Source organism: Terrapene carolina, unplaced genomic scaffold (genome assembly GCF_002925995.2).
Source record: "Terrapene carolina triunguis isolate 2854851 unplaced genomic scaffold, T_m_triunguis-2.0 Scaffold85, whole genome shotgun sequence".
Taxonomy (NCBI): domain Eukaryota; kingdom Metazoa; phylum Chordata; order Testudines; family Emydidae; genus Terrapene; species Terrapene triunguis.
The window spans coordinates 44,054,093-44,071,766 of NW_020664436.1; the positions used below are offsets into that span (position 1 = coordinate 44,054,093).

Consider the following 17,674-nt stretch of genomic DNA (forward strand, 5'->3'; position numbering starts at 1 on the left):
AGTTTCCCATTCCCAGAGCTGACATGTTAAAGCTTGATTACTGTCAAGAGTACTAGGTGAACCGTGTTATTTCCACTGCATCATCTACCACGGAGGGGAAGCAAAGCCATCACATTGTAGGCCAGGGCATTTATATGGAGCACTTTAACTGTCTCCCTAATGCTGAATCAAATGAACTGTGGCTATCCAAACAAGCTCCCACACATAGTCACCTGGGAGAAACTGCTATCATAACTTAAACTGACAGTCCTTAAGGTACAGCTTCTGCCTAATAAATGTGCCCCAATTAACCATTTTTTATTAGTTCTCTATAAACTGGGGAAATGGGACCCTGCTGTAAATACAGAATTTTAAAATCACACTCTTCATCTTCATATTAAAAGAGGTGCCTCGATTGTAACCTCTTCAAGGCAGGGATTGTGTGTTCCCATGTGTTTCATGGGTGCCTAGCATATTGTGGGTACTAGCGGAATACAGTTATAAGCAGGGCCGGCTCTAACTTTTTTGCCGGCCCAGGCAAAAAAGAAGAGCGCCGCCCCGCCGTACCCCCCCCCCCCACCCCGGAGCGCCGCGCCGCCCAAACCCCCCCCTTCCCCCCGAGCGCCGCACCGGGCCGCCCAAACCCCCAGAGCGCCGGGCCGCCCCCCCACAGCACCGCCGAAGCCCTCCCCCGCCCCCCCGCGCCGCCGAAACACCCCCCGCGCTGCCCGGCCAAAACAAACAAAAAAAAAACCCTCGAGCGCCGCCCCGCCGAACAACAACAACAAAAAAACAACAAAAACACCGCGAGCGCCCCCTGCCACCCCAACATTGGCCGCTCCTTCTAAGGTGCCGCCCCAAGCACGTGCTTCATCAGCTGGTGCCTGGAGCCGGCCCTGGTTATAAGGAATACAAACTGATGACACTGAATTTGGCTTTCTAGCAATCCTACAGTAGTAGTCTGCAGGATATAATCATTATCAAAGGCCCATTTCCAGAGCCTTTACTCCTATTAGTGACCATTTATTCCTGCAGGGAGCACCATCAAATTTAAGGGGGCGGTATTCACATGAGAGTTTAATGAGACTACTCAAGTGAATATACACTCATTTGGGGGAGCAATAACTCCACAGTCTGGCCCCAAATGATTAGAATTTGCAAAAAGCTGTGGGCCGTACATCATTGGCCTATTTCATTTTTGAAGCACTTATGTGACAGCTGCTGTCTTGGCCAACACACTGGGGATGAAACTAGAGCTGAAAGCATGAGCAGCTACAGCTTGAACTAAAGGGCCAAGGCTCTCTAGGTGGGAGCTGTAACAATTCATATCCTCTGTGGATTGGTGCAAAGTGGGACTTCTAACACTCACCAGTGGGCTACACTTACTTTCATCATAGGTTGAAGGAGTCATGGAAGCTGACTTTTAAAGAAGCCATATTTTTTTTGCTGTGAATAACTAAGGGCTTGATTTGCAAAATTACATGTGCAACTATGTGCCTATTTTGCCTGTGTGGTTACTGTAACTGCCTGTGCAAACTGGATATTTGTATGTAGCTGCTGATTTAAACATGTAAATACTCTATTGGGAATGCAATCACATTAATTGCATGTGCAAATTAGGCACCCACTTCTGTGTTTCAGTTTGTTTATGTACCAAAGCTTGCTAAGACATATAATAGTTTTTATGATCATTAGAGATGGGAAAACCACAGAAGATTTGGAGGTTTGGTTTGGCTAAGTACCAAAAGGTGTGGCTGTTTATACAAATTATTCAATCCTCTTGAGTTTTCTCGCAGAATTTCTGGTTCTTCCAGCTTTCAGGGAGCCCAAACATAGTTCAAATTTCTGTAGCTGGTCCTGGCTGGACTCCAGAATTGCAGAGGCACGTGGGGAAGAAGTAATCCAAACTCTTTTGATTACCACAGAAAATATGGCTTAGGCTGGTGGTGGCTTAACCTGATCTGATTTGCCTGCTGCGATGGCAGTAGCTATAAAACAATAATAGTTATATGGTTTACAGATTGTTACTGTAACAGTCCACATTTGAAATATGTGAGCCTGTTGGGTTTCTTTCTACATAGAGATTGTGTAAGTCTTCTGGGTTTCCTTATTCTCATCAACGCTGCTAGTAAGCTTCAGCTGCAGGATTGAATGACTGGAGTCTTTGAGACCTGTGCTACTAATTAGGCCATGGTTTGCTAGGGCTCCAATCTACACAGGTGAAGTGAATTTGGCTGCGTGTGCTAGGTTTAGAGTTTGGTTCTTAAAATACAATATTACGGGTTAAATTGTAATAAAACAAGAAGCTTTTTATCACCTGACACAAAACGGGTGTGTTTAACAACGTATCTCACATGCTGATGCTGCCAGGTTTTGGACTAGAATGCCTTTTAAGCTGACAGAAAATGTGAGTTTTGTGCAGGGGTGGGGAGTTCCTTTGTTGAAAGTGCTTAATGAGCTATGCTACCATTTTTTTTCAATGCTAGGATTCTGCCAAACATCTGGCTGGGAAGTTGCCCTCGGCAAGTGGAGCATGTAACCATCAAGCTAAAACACGAACTGGGTGTTACGGCTGTAATGAACTTCCAGACTGAGTGGGATGTTGTTCAGAATTCCTGGGGCTGCAACCGCTATCCAGAACCCATGAGCCCAGAGGTCCTTATGAAACTGTATAAAGAGGAAGGTCTCGCTTATGTCTGGATGCCAACCCCAGACATGAGCACTGAAGGTAATGTTCAAACCTGTCTTACAACTGGATAAATAATAACAAAACCTTTCAATGACATGATTACATTGCTTTAGTGTTGTTTTTTTCTGAATAGCTTTTGTTTATTGTTACTTTGTTGTGTTGTCCCTAATGAATTCTGTACACTTTGTCATATACAGAGAGGTCATCCAAACGATTTCTGATACATATCTTCCTCTCTCGGTATATCCCCATCTCCTCCAAAAATTGATGACTGTTTGAAAACCTTTTCTTTCAGCACTGATTTAGTGAGAATACAAATTCATCAGGTTGATGACCATTGGCTTGCACATCAAGACTCTGAAATTGCCATAACTGCTGGTTTTAACCAAAGAGGCAGTGCTAGGTAACCTACTCTGGCTCCCTTAGTACACCACTCTCTCTTTGCAGTCGTGTGCCAGTCTATTGAACCACTGTATTGTCACATACAATAATTTGTAATCATATAGGATATGCATAGCACGCCAAATTGTAACATAAATTAGGATATGTTATTTGGCCGTTACAATCCTTGGTTCATTGATAGAAATAGATTGAGTGATAAGAAACTATGTGTACGCAGGAGGTTGGAAAACTTGAGTGGTTTGCCATACTAGAAAATATGCAAGATAATTTTTAATACAGTCAAATATTGGTGTCACAAACAGAGAATTGTCATGTCAGTTATATGCATCAAGAGAGGCAGGAGACTTGAAAGAGAAATGAAATCAAGAATATGGATTGGCTTTGTGTTAATGCTCAGCTATGCCATGAGTAAAAGCGAGGGTTTGAGTCTTGTAGTCTCACTCTTTGGACTGATAGGGGCTGGGAGTTCTCAACCCTTGAGAGGAAAAGATTTTATATTGCTTAACCATGTGCTTGATGGACAATTAAAGGGCAATGTTGATGAATTTCAAAGAAAATCCCATCTAGTCCTCCGGGGGGAGGGATAGCTCAGTGGTTTGAGCATTGGCCTGCAAAACCCAGGGTTGTGAGTTCAATCCTTGAGGGGACCATTTGTGGGGGGGGAACTGTCAGGGACAGTACTAGTGAAGGCAGGGGACTGGACTCAATGACCTTTCAAGGTCCCTTCTAGCTCTATGATATAGGTATATCTCTATTTCTATGCCAAAAGACCTAGTGACCCTCAACACAGAGCTATGGGAGGTGGCAGCATATGCACATAATTGAAGAAAATGGGTCATGAGAACCTCATGGTTCCAGCAACACCAATTCCACACCCGCTCCACACACACCAATTTGTCAGTAGGAGTTTTGCCATTTATAGGCCCTAAAAACATATAAGTAGAGAGAGGTGTATGAGGTGTATAATTAGGAGGATTTCTTTGTTACTTAATGTTCATAATTGAGCATGATATGAAAGGTATGTCAGTGCTGTATACAGAATGTTCCAATAGATTGCTAATGTATTATGATGGCAAAATATAGCATTTTCGTAGGAGAGACTTGTGAAGGCTTAAACTACCACAGCTGCTAATTTTGCACATTTCTAAAATTGAGACAGAGACATGGGTTTATAGAGATGCTCTTGTCCCCATCATTTTGGATAAAATATGAAGTATATTTTCCATATTCTTATTTTAAATTGGAAATATAAGAATACAGTTATAGTTCAGTTAAAAGTTGATTTTTGGAGGGGAGGAAACTGTTCAGATTAAATACTATACAACATCCATATCTGAACTGATGACAAACACCATCTTTGTTTTGGCAATGAATTCATTTAATACCTTAATTAGCTAAATTTAAAGTATATTTCATCTAAAGTAACCATACTATTACATAAATCAAGTTAGTACCTATTTTCCTTATGACTCTGTGGAACGATTCTGCCCCTAAATTGGTTGAAACGTTTATACTTCTCGTCTAAGTTATTTTTTTTTTATTATTCTTTGAATGAGACAAGAAATGAAAGGGAATCTGGATGGCTTCGCAAACATTGTATGACAAAAGCATTTCACTTCTGGCTCTACTGTTTTAACAAATCTATGGTGGTCTGTGAAATAAAATTGGTTGCCTCAACTCAGTCTGTATTGGACAGTGAGCCATATAAAAGTAACCTATGGTGGTTCTCAACCAGGTGTATGTGTATCTCTGTGGGTATGCAGAGGTCTTCCGGGGGTACTCAACTCATCTAGATCAGTGTTTCTCAACGGGGGGGTTGCAACCCCCAGGGGGGGTCACGGGACAGGTTTAGGGGGCACTGCAAGTGCAGGGCCAGCGTTAGAAGGGTGGCAAGCAAGGCAATTGCCTGGAGTCCCATGCCACAGGGGACCCCTGCAAAGCTAAGTTACATGCATCAGCCCAGGGTGGTGGGGCTCAAGCTTCAGACAAGACTCACAAATGAAAAACAGGCGCAAGTATCACACTGAAATGTACGTACAATATTTATATTCCAATCAATTTATTTTATAATTATATGGTAAAAATGAGAAAGTAAGCAATGTTTCAGTAATAGTGTGCTGTGCCACTTCTGTGTTTTTGTCTGATTTTGTAAGGAAGTCGTTTTTAAGTGAGGTGAAACTTGGGGGTACACAAGACAAATCAGACTCCTGAAAGGGGTACAGTAGTCTGGAAAGATTGAGAACCACTGATTTATTAAACACGTTTTACTGCAGATCACCATTTGTTGCCAAAGAAGGTCCTGGGTCCAAGTTCTATGGACTTTTGTATTACCTGGACCTATTACTTAGCAAAATGTGAGGGTTGAAGGGCATTTGGGGAAACTGACAGTATAGTTTCACATGTAGGCCATGATTTTCAACAGAGATTGGTGATTTTGGGTGCTCAACCAGATGGGGCCTGATTTTTAGGAAGTGCTTCGCATCCACCCTTTTAAAATCAAGCCTCTGTAAGGCATCTCAGTGTGGACACCCAAAATCACTAGTCACTTTTGGAAATCTTAGGCCTAGCCTGTGCAAAAGGGTACTTAATTTCTGACAGTGCAGAAAACCTATGTAGACATTCATATTCTGCTACCAGAGAAAGAAGAGAAACTAGCTTTAATAGATTTCTCTTTGCCTGCCACTAAGATTTCACAGTACAGCAGAATAGAGAAACATATTGTTAACAGTGATCCTCCCTTTCTTGTGTTCATGGGAATGTGCCCTGTTTTTAATCCTAGGAAGAATACAGATGTTGCCTCAGGCTGTCTGTCTCCTGCACGGGCTGCTAGAGAATGGACACATCGTCTACGTACATTGCAATGCTGGTGTTGGCAGGTCTACAGCCGCAGTCTGTGGCTGGTTAAAGTATGTGATGGGATGGAACCTAAGGAAAGTGCAGTACTTTGTGGCCTCCAGGAGACCAGCTGTCTACATAGATGAGGAAGCTCTGGTTCGTGCTGAAGACGATTTCTATCAGAAATTTGGACCTCTTCGCTACTCATGCAAACCTTAGTGGTAGAAAAGCTGATTGGAGGAGGGGAGAGATTCCTCGCAGTGTTGCCAATCCCAAACATTCAAAATTCATAGTCAGACCACCCAAATTCGTGTGTGTGTGTGAGTGAGAGAGAGAGTGAGCGTGTGAAAAATCATGAGATTTAAAAACAATAATTAGTTTAGTCTCTTTTTATTTGCCTTCTGTTTTTTAGCCTTTGGGGTTCTTGTTTTCAAACTTTTCTCTGCAACCAGGAGGGTTAGGAACTTACTTTGCAAAATGAAAGCTGAGATTCTCATGTACTCATGTGACTCCAGGAGCTGGGACAAATATCACAAGATACAACCATGTGAGATGGCAAGACTGTGGTAGGAAGAAGGTGGAACAATGCGGAAGGGCTATATAAAGAAATAAAAGTCAACGGTGTGCAGTTTTTGTTTTTTTCTGGCTTGGGTAGTCAGGGTTGTTTGGCCGTTTCATGTAGAGCCTTCTGTTTTGGTGTGTTTATAAAGATGTTTCTAATGAAATGGTCGGACTGAGAAAAAGGAGGAGGAAATTGATTTACGCAGTTGTGTTTCTGTAACAAACAGCAAGTTAAATTCAATTCATTAGGCAAGAGCTGCCCTTTCTCTCTCGTTTAGGTTTATAGTTAATGTGATTTAGTAAAATTTACTGCTGTACTTTGTTATGGTGCTGAGGGTATTGTAGATGCTGTGCATAAAGGTGGGGGAAAGTTCCACTTATGCATATTTAATCTACTGCAAGGCAGAACTCCTGGTTTATTGGATTATCCTAGATTGTAAGATTTCTGGGGCAGGGACTGTTTTTGTTTTCCTTGTCTGTACAGTGCCTAACACAGAGCCACGATCCTTGATTAGGGCCTCTTGGTGCTACCACAAGATAAATAACAATAAAGAAAATTGAGTTCAAGCAGAAGATATGGGAGGTGGCCTGGTGAGCCTATATGCAGGCTATGCTGCCGGGTTTAGAGTCCCAGGTGCAGTGTCCGTCTCATTCCCCTACTTGGTGTTGCCTGGAAGTTCTGCAATAGCAGACATCTCTTGCTCCTATGGAAGACAAGTGCTTCCACTGCTGCTCAGATGTCGCTGTCCCGTTAGCTAAACTAGGAAGGGCATCACTAGGCTCCAGAGTCCAAACAAGCCCCCCTCAGCCAAAAATAGGTGCTGCAACTCATGACCTTGAGGGGAGGAAGTGGAGAAATTCCTCCGCTGAGGGTCTGATTGGGTGGGAGAGTTGCTTGTTAAGGACACAAAAATTAAAAAACGAATTTCTAGAGGCAGATGGCTGAGCTAAATCCCTTTTCCAGTTATTTTTAGAAAAATGATTTGTCTTTATAGAGATTTATTCCGTGATAAAGAGTTGATAAGAGACACATGACCTTAATTATAAGGAAATCCTACTATTGGAGACTTGTTAGCGATCTCACTGTTACAATATCCTGGGCACTGTTCACGGAGAATGTCCATCATAATATATTTTGCTTTATCTTTTACCCCTCAGATGCCCTCAGATGTGAAGAAGCCACTGGAAGTTATTTTAAATTTATGTATTTGATCATCACTTTATTTCTGATTTCTGTTTTGAAATAATGTATGTCACCAGTTAGATACTGGATGAAACTATAGCCCAATGTTAAATAAAAGCCTTATGACACTTCCATAAGTGTGTGTTTTCTCATGTGTTTTGCTCACATTTGTTATTTGTACTTAAGAGCGGACAGAAGCCATTAGAACCATAATTGTTTATTTCTAGTCTCCCATGGTCTGACTGGAACAAGAATGGGTTTTGTATCTATGTGCCTGACCTTGTGAACTAAAGGGTGTGGATGATGCCCATCCTACTCATGGAGCACAAGAGTGTGTCAAAATGCAACTCAGCTAGGGACATACGCTTAAGGTTAGAATGTGACTTTAGGCACAGTCCTGAGCAAGCAGTGGTGCCCTGGGGAGACACTGCGTGGCAGTAACTCACACCTGACTCCTGATTCCTCCTCTTCTTCCTATTTGCTCTTAGGAGGTAGTTATTTACCACTGGCCTATACCAGCAGTAAATTACACCCTACCCATGCTGGCTTAGCTATAGTGTCTGGTGAGTAAGGGAAGTGGGTCAATTCTTTGCTGCTCCCCAACTCATTCTCTGCCTCTTGCTGACCACTAACTCTGGGGAGGGAGGGAGCGGGCAAGTAGCCCTGCTTCTTACTATGTGCCTGGCCCCAAGATCTGGGTAGCCCATGTAAAGGGGATCCTTACTCCTCTACTCCCTTGCATGGAGATGGAGTCAGAGTCACAATCTGGCCTTTAATATCCCTGAGAACTTCTTGGACTTGATTCAGTACAACTTGTGTAACAGAGAGCGCCCCACAAAGATCAAGCCCTGAAATCATGAGGTTTGCATGAGAAACAAAAATTTGAATTAACACCAAAGTTATAGTTCGGTCAGGATGCTTTTGAACCCACAAGCTTAACAGATATTCCATGTGTCCCTGCTGTGTAGCTGGGCAGGGTACAGCTAATTCTATTTTCAGTGGTTACATTTGTAAATGTTGCAGGCTAAGGCTAATCGAATTCTATAGTTCAGGGCATCCACTGTTTGGCAACAGGAGCCAGCCAGGAATACCCCATGTTGTGCAGATCTGATGTATAAGTTTATACTACGTTGTGTTCCATGTCTTTTTGGACAAGAATGTCAGTCATTTAAAATCCAATGGATACCGTCAACATCAAAGAGCTGCAAATAGCAAAGAAATCGTAGTGCTACCTACATGATGGTTCCAGACTAATACTTCTATTTTTAAATACTGATGAGGCACTGAGATACAGTGTGATGGGGGCACACAGTAGGTGGATTACATAAATAGATTAGATAGATGAAACCAGCCTGCCAAAAATGTACTAGTAAATGGCACGTAGGGTTCCCGAGGGTTGTAGACCCACAGTGCATAATCTGTAACATACCCACTTGTCACATTGTCCCCAGAGCACTGATTCCTGCCTCCCTGTTGAAAGCCACTCTACTAGGTAACACTAATTGAAAGTCCTGCCTGTCAAATGCAATTAGTAAGCACCAGACATTTAAATAATAAAGAGCCCATTGCAAAAGGCTACAGCAACAAGAAAGCAAAGGTTTCAAAATATTCCATTTTTCCAGCTGCATAATGACATGATAAGTCTGTATCTAATGCTTACCTATTAAAATTCTAATTTGAAATGTGTTCTTGTGGTGATTGGATCATCAGCCATTTCCACACACTAAACTGTTTATGCAATTTGGGTGAAAGGATGAGGGCACTGCTGCTGTTAATATGCTTGTATATTTCCTCTTGAGAGTGGCACCTTTATGGCTAGACTATATTTAGAAGAGAATAACTCCTAAGAAGGGAATTAAGAATTGATAAACTGCAGTAGTTATTTTAAAGTGGGCAAAATAAACCGAAGTAGTGTACAGGACAAAGAAGGGAAACCGATGCAAGAGCTCATATAGGTCATCATCACTGGAAGGTATCATTGGAGAAAACAGATGTCAGTTAGAATTGGCACATCAAGTATTTGGTGCCCAGGTAGAAATAAAGCCCTCATATTATTTTATCTAGTTTAACTGAAGAAGCAAATGGAATTTGCTGAATGAACCTGGGCCATTTACAACTCCAGGTTACTAATGATATCTCAATATCGATATTAGGATATACATAATATACATATTTATTCCTATGGCCAAATATTGCAAGGCCCCAAGTGCTCTGAACTCCCCTCAATGTCTTTGTAAGAGGCATTCAGCCCCTCAGAGGGACTTGCTTAATGTGCCTGCGCTTTGTGACTTCATGAATATTTTTCCTTCTGAGACCAAAAAATGTGACCAATGAGGAAATAGGGTACACTAACTAAGTTAATTAGAATGGCAGTGTGATCTAGTGGATAGGGGACTGGGTGTCAGGAGCTCTGTAATCTATTCTTGACTCTGCTGCAGACAGGTTGTGTGACCACTGGTAAATAAATTCACTACCCCTGCTTCCTTTGCCACCCTTTGTCAGTCTCACCTGTTAAGAATGTAAGCTTCTCGGGCCTCACTCTATGTTTGTATAGCGCAGAATGGGGCCGTAATCTTGGCTGGGGCCTCTGGGTGCTTTACATTTAGTTTCAACGTCTCATTATTTTTTTCAACTGTGTTCTATGTACTGCAAACATTACCAAAGAGAAACAGTCCCCGCCCTCAAGAGCTTACAATCAGACACCTGCACACACTCCTCATGCAAGAAAACCCATGGTGGGAGCCAGGTGCCCAGGAAAACACTGATGTTCCCCTCACTGAATTTAATCCAACTTTTCTGGGTGCACGGTGCTGGGAAATGTGAGACCTGTGTGTGTCTGGAATAGTCTCCCAACGGAACTGATAGAAACCCAATCTCTGAAGAAGCACAAGCACTAGGAAAGGTACCATAGGGAATACTCTTTCCCTGACAAAAGGATGGACTTTAGCACCTACCACTGTAGGTTTTTTTTCATCTCTACTTTACAGGATTACACACTGACTTTACTGTTCTGCAATTGGCAAAATTGTTGATTTGATATAGTAAAAAGAAAATTTCCATAAAATCTCTGTTCCTCTCTCCTTTTATTCCTTCTCACTAAATTGCAGTGAGATGTTGCAAAGCTAATGTAGAATTTAAAGCAAAATAACCCCATACCACTAATCAAAGAAACACCGGAGCTATGTAATGGGAAATCATGACTATATAAGTAAAAGCATAAGGACTGTAGAGAAAGCACATATCTGGCAAGCAGATATCAGCCTTTAAAATGAAAACAGACAAAAGTCTGCTCTCTGCTTAATAGGAATTGTATCCATGTAGCTGAGAGCAGAACGTAGGTAAGTGTTTCTAATTCTCAGCATTTGTGTTCTCATGGGTAAATGAACAGAACTGTATTTTTTAACATATTCAGCTAAGGGAATTTGTTTTTATTTTTTTCTTTTCTCTGGTACTCTTCAGGGAAAGGCACTATTTTAGGAGGCACAGTTTTCAATATAGTATTTATAAAGGGGTTAATTGAACCCATTCTTCTTAATGTCAATGGCAAAACTCCCATTGGCATCACTGTCAGTGAGATCGTCATGATATGTATTACCTCTGAACAAATTTTATTCTCAAGTTTAACCACAGAAAGCAAATCTTAAAAGTCAATGGCAATGCCCTGCATGGTAGGTGCTGGGTGTGAATGCACTTATGTAGGTGGTGATTTTTTGAGCATTAAAATCAACTTGTTTAATAAAGTCAAGCCCCAGGAACAGGTGTTTTGATCCTAAACAGGATGTGTGGGATTGTGTTTCAGAATAGGGTAAGTAGGTGGGGAAGGCACTTCCTAACTTATGCCTAAACAAATAGAAGCATCAAAATGTGTGTGACTTGATGCACTCTTTGTTGTCAGACAGAAATGGTGCTGCTACAGCACAGCCTGTCAAGTATCACTGGGAAAAGGACCCCCAAGTATTAAGCCAGAGCCCTAGAGTTGGAGAGTGTAGTTGAAGCAACAGTAGCTTCAAAGTCAGTTAATTATAAGTTGATTGATTTTTATATTTTGCACAGGTACTAACTCCCCCTGGCATAACTGACCAGGTGCATAGAGGGCATGTCGTGTAGTTGGAAGAGATGTGCCAGGGAGAGAAGCAAACTAGTCCTTTTAGAAGCATTGAGGTGTGGGAGGTCCAGTGAGATCCAGCATTCAGGGGGCCAGCCTGGAAATCATTGACTTGTGCCTGAGCGACCCTGTCTCTAAAAGGCTGATGATAATGCTTGTCTCACCTGGGGCTTATAGCTGGGTAGGGAGAGAGAATCAGTGACTCCAGCTATAGTGGCAGTAAAGACTCCACTGAGAGCATGGCTCTGTATTAACAGAGTAAGCTTGTAATTAGAAGTTAACGGTATATTAAGGGTCTACGTAATTGATTCAGCTATCACAGGGACCCCGTCCTTCCCTCCAAAACCACCAAACCAAAACAAAATATTGCCAACTTGATTGCAGCCACAGATACCCTGTGGCCTAGTTACTAAGAATCCCGACTCTCTGGCTCTGTAATGTGCACATACTTTATGGAAAAGGTCTTATGTTCCAACCTGGAATAGGCTGTTTCATTTCAAAACAAGGAACGGATTCAAGCATCAGCAGGCAGATGTTTGTTTTGTCTTTCCTTTGTAATAATACTTGGGGGCTCATATAGCACTTCGCAGCTGAGGATCGTTCAAAGTGTCCTTCAAGTACTAGTGAAATCAATGGGAGCTGTGAGTGCTCAGCATCTTTGAAAGTCAAGCTTCCTATTTAGTTTCCTAACTGTGGATTTGGGTGCCTAACTTTAGTAATTGATAACAATAAATAAATTAAATACAAACTGTGTTTGTATGACACATGCTATAGAATTGCTTTACAACACAATATGACAAAACATTTTGCAGAATGAGAGGCCTCGTCAGGCCTATACTAATAAAAGAGGAAGATTTAATAGCAATAGTAAGAGAAGATGTGACTTGAGAGGGAGGGAGTGTTCCAGTTAGACAGGGCAGAATGAATGACCTTCCAATGGTGCAAGATCACATGAAAAGATCTAGGAAGAGGTGGCTAAGGCTGCGGAAGCAAAGTAAGAAGGCGGAGAAGAGGGAGAGCAAGGAGTTCATGGAGAGTGGCAAAAATCTTGAAGACAATTTTGAAATGAATAGGAACCCGGTGAAAGGATCAGTGGCAGGGGCGGCTCTATGTTTTTTGCCGCCCCAAGCAGGGCAGTCAGGCGGCCTTCGGCGGCATGCCTGTGGGTGGTCCGCGGTCCCGCGGATTCGGCGGCGTTTCTGCGGGTGATCTGCCGGTCCCGCGGATTCGGCGTACCCGCTGCCGAATTGCCGCCGAAATTGCGGGACCGGCGGGCCTGCCTGACTGCTGCCCTCGCAGCGACCGACATGCGGCCCCCCGTGGCTTGCTGCCCCAGGAACGCACTTGCTGCGCTGGTGGCTGGAGCTGCCCCTGATCAGTGGATGGGGTAATAGATGGTTCCGCTTCTGGGAGTGAGAGCAGTGTGACCGCAGCATACAGGTTACCTCTGTTATTTCTATTTGCTTTGGAAGTTTCATTCCCCTTATTGCACAGTTTAGTGTATGGAAGGATAAAGACGGGATGACTGAGGAAATGCTGCATCGAGACTTAAAAAAACCAAAACTGGCAAACTATTTAACAAAATCTGCCAAGATGATTATTTTAAAAAGGAAAAATTTGATTAGGCTTGTCTTTATTTCTTCTCAGCAATCAGGTGAAACATGACTAGAATACACTTTGGAAAATGCTGAGCTCTGCCATTTGTGAGCTTCTGCTTATGACATTGAAATCAAAAATGTTATTTTGGTGGTGTACATGGCTCTTGTTCTCCATTCCTGACTAGCCCTAACATTAGTGCTGTTTCAAGGGCCACCAAATAAAGGGTCAAATACTGATCTCAGAGTCTCTGGTATATATCTGGAATATTTTCATTGTCTTCAGTGCTACTCCAGATTTACACCGCTGTTGCTGAGATCAGAACCTGGCCCACCATGTGCAGCTGTCATCCTCTCCTTTTCCTAGTTACCTCCCCCACTCCGGGCTAAAGCACATCAGCTCTGTGAAGCATAGGGACAAATCACCAAAAGCTGCTTCCAAAACTGGTTCTCCATGTGCTGTTGTCAAGACACTGAGTTCTCCCTATTTAAGTCTGTGATAAATAAAGAAAAATCCACTGGCATTATCACAGAATATCAACACGGATGAGAAAAGCAAAGAGTAACCTGAGCATCCGTCCTATGAATCTGCTTACTCGATGACAAAAGAGGAGAGAAAGAGACACGAAAGGAAGATAATTGAGAACCTGTTTATACCTATACAAAGTACACTTGCTTATTTTTTTTTTTTCTCGCGAGGGATGTAAGTGGACAGTTATTGAGGTAAGTAGCAAGTAATTAAACATTGTAACTATTTGTTCTTTAGAATTATAAAAGCCTTGGTTGAGTGTACAGGACACATTCTCCCTCCAGTTAGGACCTGATCCAGCAAAGCGCTTCAGCACACTATAAGTATTAGAATAGTCCCATGGACTTCAGTCATAACATTTCACATGTGCTGAGGTGCTTTGCTGGATCTCAGCTTTAACTAATGATGAGTTGACTTCTAAATTTGTGTATATCTGCCATCATAATGCCCTGGCAAATGATGGCTAGCATTTAGAAGTGCACTCAGGACTTTGTTGTCTGTATCACAGTCTCAATGTAATAAATAATATCAGTAAAACTGTCAGATGAAATGGCTTAATTTTTCCAGGGGATTGGAAACTAAAAGAAGCTGAAACTGGTTCTCCCACTTACTTTACTATATGTCTGAAATCCATATTGTGCTTGCTAACTATGTTGGGCATGCACCCATACCCAAATGTGGCATGTGTTGTATATATGCACAAGCCCAGAAGGGAGACAACACACTCTGGAATGAGAAGAACATGAGAAGAGCAAAATTTCAAAGACTGACAGTCACACTCATTTTGAAAAGGAGATGTATAAGAACATAAGAACATAAGAATGGCCATACTGGGTCAGACCAAAGGTCCATCTAGCCCAGTATCCTGTCTACTGACAGTGGCCAATGCCAGGTGCCCCAGAGGGAGTGAACCTAACAGGTAATGATCAAGTGGTCTCTCTCCTGCCATCCATCTCCACCCTCTGACAAACAGAGGCTAGGGACACCATTCCTTACCCATCCTGGCTAATAGCCATTAATGGACTTAACCGCCATGACTTTATCTAGTTCTCTTTTAAACCCTGTTATAGTCCTAGCCTTCCCAACCTCCTCTGGCAAGGAGTTCCACAGGTTGACTGTGTGCTGTGTGAAGAAGAACTTCCTTTTATTTGTTTTAAACCTGCTGCCCAATAATTTCATTTGGTGGCCCCTAGTTCTTATATTAGGGGAACAAGTAAATAACTTTTCCTTATTCACATTCTCCACACCAATCATGATTTTATATATCTCTATCATATCCCATCTTCGTCTCCTCTTTTCCAAGCTGAAAAGTCCTAGCCTCTTTAATCTCTCCTTGTATGGGACCCGTTCCAAACCCCTAATCATTTTAGTTGCCCTTCTCTGAACCTTCTCTAATGCCAGTGTATCTTTCTTGAGATGAGGAGACCACATCCGTACGCAGTATTTAAGGTGTGGGCATATGAACTTCAGAAGCGTAACTGCTGAACACTCCAGTGACTACACTGACCTTGGCAGAGTCCTGGGGCAATCTTTCATAAAGACTGCAGTTCTTAGCAATGTTTCCCATGTATTATGCACACGTATGATTGTCTCAAATTCCAATGCATGAGTTTACTCATGTGCTATTTTTCTTTTTTCTTTTCATCCTCCCACTCCACCCCACTTAAAACAAACCCACAAACTGTAGATAGTTCAAGGAATATTCCTTTCCTTGTGTAGGTTTATATTCTGCGATGTCCCTCTTACAATGCTTCCTAGGCACAGTAAGAGTTTGTTCCAGACCTTTGAAAATACCAGAACAAGATTATATCTGCTGTATCTGAATGTGCTGCCTCCTTGTAATTGGTTAATTCCTTTGTGGCCCCAGATCCCTTCAGGAGGATTTCCAAATCCAACTAATGTTCCTGAGTGCATCTGGTGCACTGCTTTCTCTGACAGATGTGCAAAAGCATTGTAACCAGACTATACACTTGAAGGGGTTTGTGTGCCAGCTATAGTATGACATTAATTTTTTCTTGAGTCTTTCCTGTCTCTGGTTACCTAAGCCGAAGTAGTGCCTTTTTTATTTGCCAATTATACCCAAACCAACCCCTTTTGAGGGGCACTTCCAGTTCAAGTGAAGACAAGTGGCTCCAGAGAACACTGGAGAATTCTCCATGAAGTGAAGAAGCTGTAGCCGGTGTTTTGGCTCTCAGATGCACGAATAACCCCATTCCCAAGTACTGCTCTGCAGATTCCACGCACCCTTTGGAACCTGCATGTCAGACACCTGAACTAGAGAAATTTCCTAGGCCCGAAGCTCTGCTGGTTTTTAGTGTTATTCCATATGTGGCTCCTCTATTGCACATTAATTTTGATACAGATGTTAAGTCCTTTTTATTTTACCACTTCACTGCTTAAGTTATTATTATTCCCCTTTGATTATTGTTTATACTAAGGCTTCCTTACAAAACCCTCATAGCTGTTGCCAGCAATGAGGCCAGCAACACAGCAGGGTCATATTTGCCCACTTTATTAGATTTCTTACAATTAGGTGGAACAGTACATGTTGCCCACAGAATGGACTTTAAATCTGTTCTGCTGTTCATTTCAAATCTAACTGAGTCAACATTTTAGCAAATCAAATCAATTAACCCGGTACAATCGCTTAACAAGACAAGCAGCCATATGCATTAGAGATGTGTTGGGATTTAATAACCCCAACTACCTGGAGGTATTGCCAAACATCATGCATCCAATATACAGCATCTGGTTTATTCTGTGGTTAAATGACCAGTATTGTAATGTGGGATGAGGGGAGAAGCACTTTTGGCCTGTAATGCAGGCTTGGCTGAGGGGCCAGGGTGTATGGAGAGACAGAGATGGCACAGAACAAATGAGTGTAACACAACAAGGCAGACGAGTTGTTACCAGATTTGACCGTTACTTTTGGCTATGCTCATTTATTAGGGTTACTCTTCTGGGGGGCGGGGGTGTTCTGTAATTCTATCAATGTACTGCTTGTGTCACTTGTGTTCTCATACGGAGCTCTACTTCTCCCTTCTGCAAGTTCCCTCCTAATGGAGCTATCTTGCAGGACCTAGGTTCCCCAGGGCTGGGTTCTTCCAGCCCCAGAATCAGACGAACACACACATCAACAGAGCGCGTCTGAGAGGACTGGTTTAATCAGCACTTATATGTTCCTGGACTCAGTAGGCTGGGTCGAGCAGCACTTCCAAGCTGTCACCCTCATATGCCACGGGCACCGCACCGGAATAGAGCACGCCTGAGCAGGCTGGGTCTAGAAGCACTTTCAATCTGCCACCATCATATGCCCCTGGTTCAGCACGTCCCTATCCGCACTTTCACGTTACATTTGTTCTGGTAGTAACCCGCTTGATGAGCAAACCCTACAGGATTTTTGGGCGCTGCAGGGATCTTTAGTTTAGGTATGAGGAATGTTGCTGCAGAGCGACTGGGGAAGCCAAAAAACACCCACGAGGGGGAGAGAGAGAGAGAATCAACCAGCTTAACCATGAAAGTTATTGTCAAGGCTGGATCCCCACTTTGAACTTTAGGGTTCAAATGTAGGGGCCTGCATAAAAACTTCTAAGCTTATCTACCAGCTTAGCTTTGGTCCGCTGCCACCATCACAAGAATTCCCTCCCTGGGAAGCCTTGAGAAACCTTTCACCAATTTCCTGGTGAACACAGATCCAAACCCCCTTGGATCTTAAAACAAGGAGAAGTTAACCATCCCCCCTCCTTTCTTCCACCCTCCTTTTACCAACTCCTGGTGAATACAGATCCAAACCCCC

At 42.7% G+C, this 17,674-nt stretch overlaps 1 protein-coding gene across 6 annotated transcripts in view; it reads left to right on the forward strand.

The window, feature by feature from the left end:
• EPM2A (EPM2A glucan phosphatase, laforin) overlaps window positions 1–6,252 on the forward strand; it is a 45,550-nt gene extending 39,298 nt beyond the window's left edge. For all 6 annotated transcript variants that reach the window (XM_024219922.2, XM_024219957.2, XM_024219964.2 and 3 more), the window contains 2 exons: window positions 2,466–2,707; window positions 5,850–6,252. In XM_024219922.2, coding sequence (XP_024075690.1) covers window positions 2,466–2,707; window positions 5,850–6,124 — 517 coding nt within the window. In that variant the 3' untranslated portion in view covers window positions 6,125–6,252. The remainder of the gene's footprint in view (window positions 1–2,465; window positions 2,708–5,849) is intronic.
• Window positions 6,253–17,674: the final 11,422 nt, after the last annotated feature.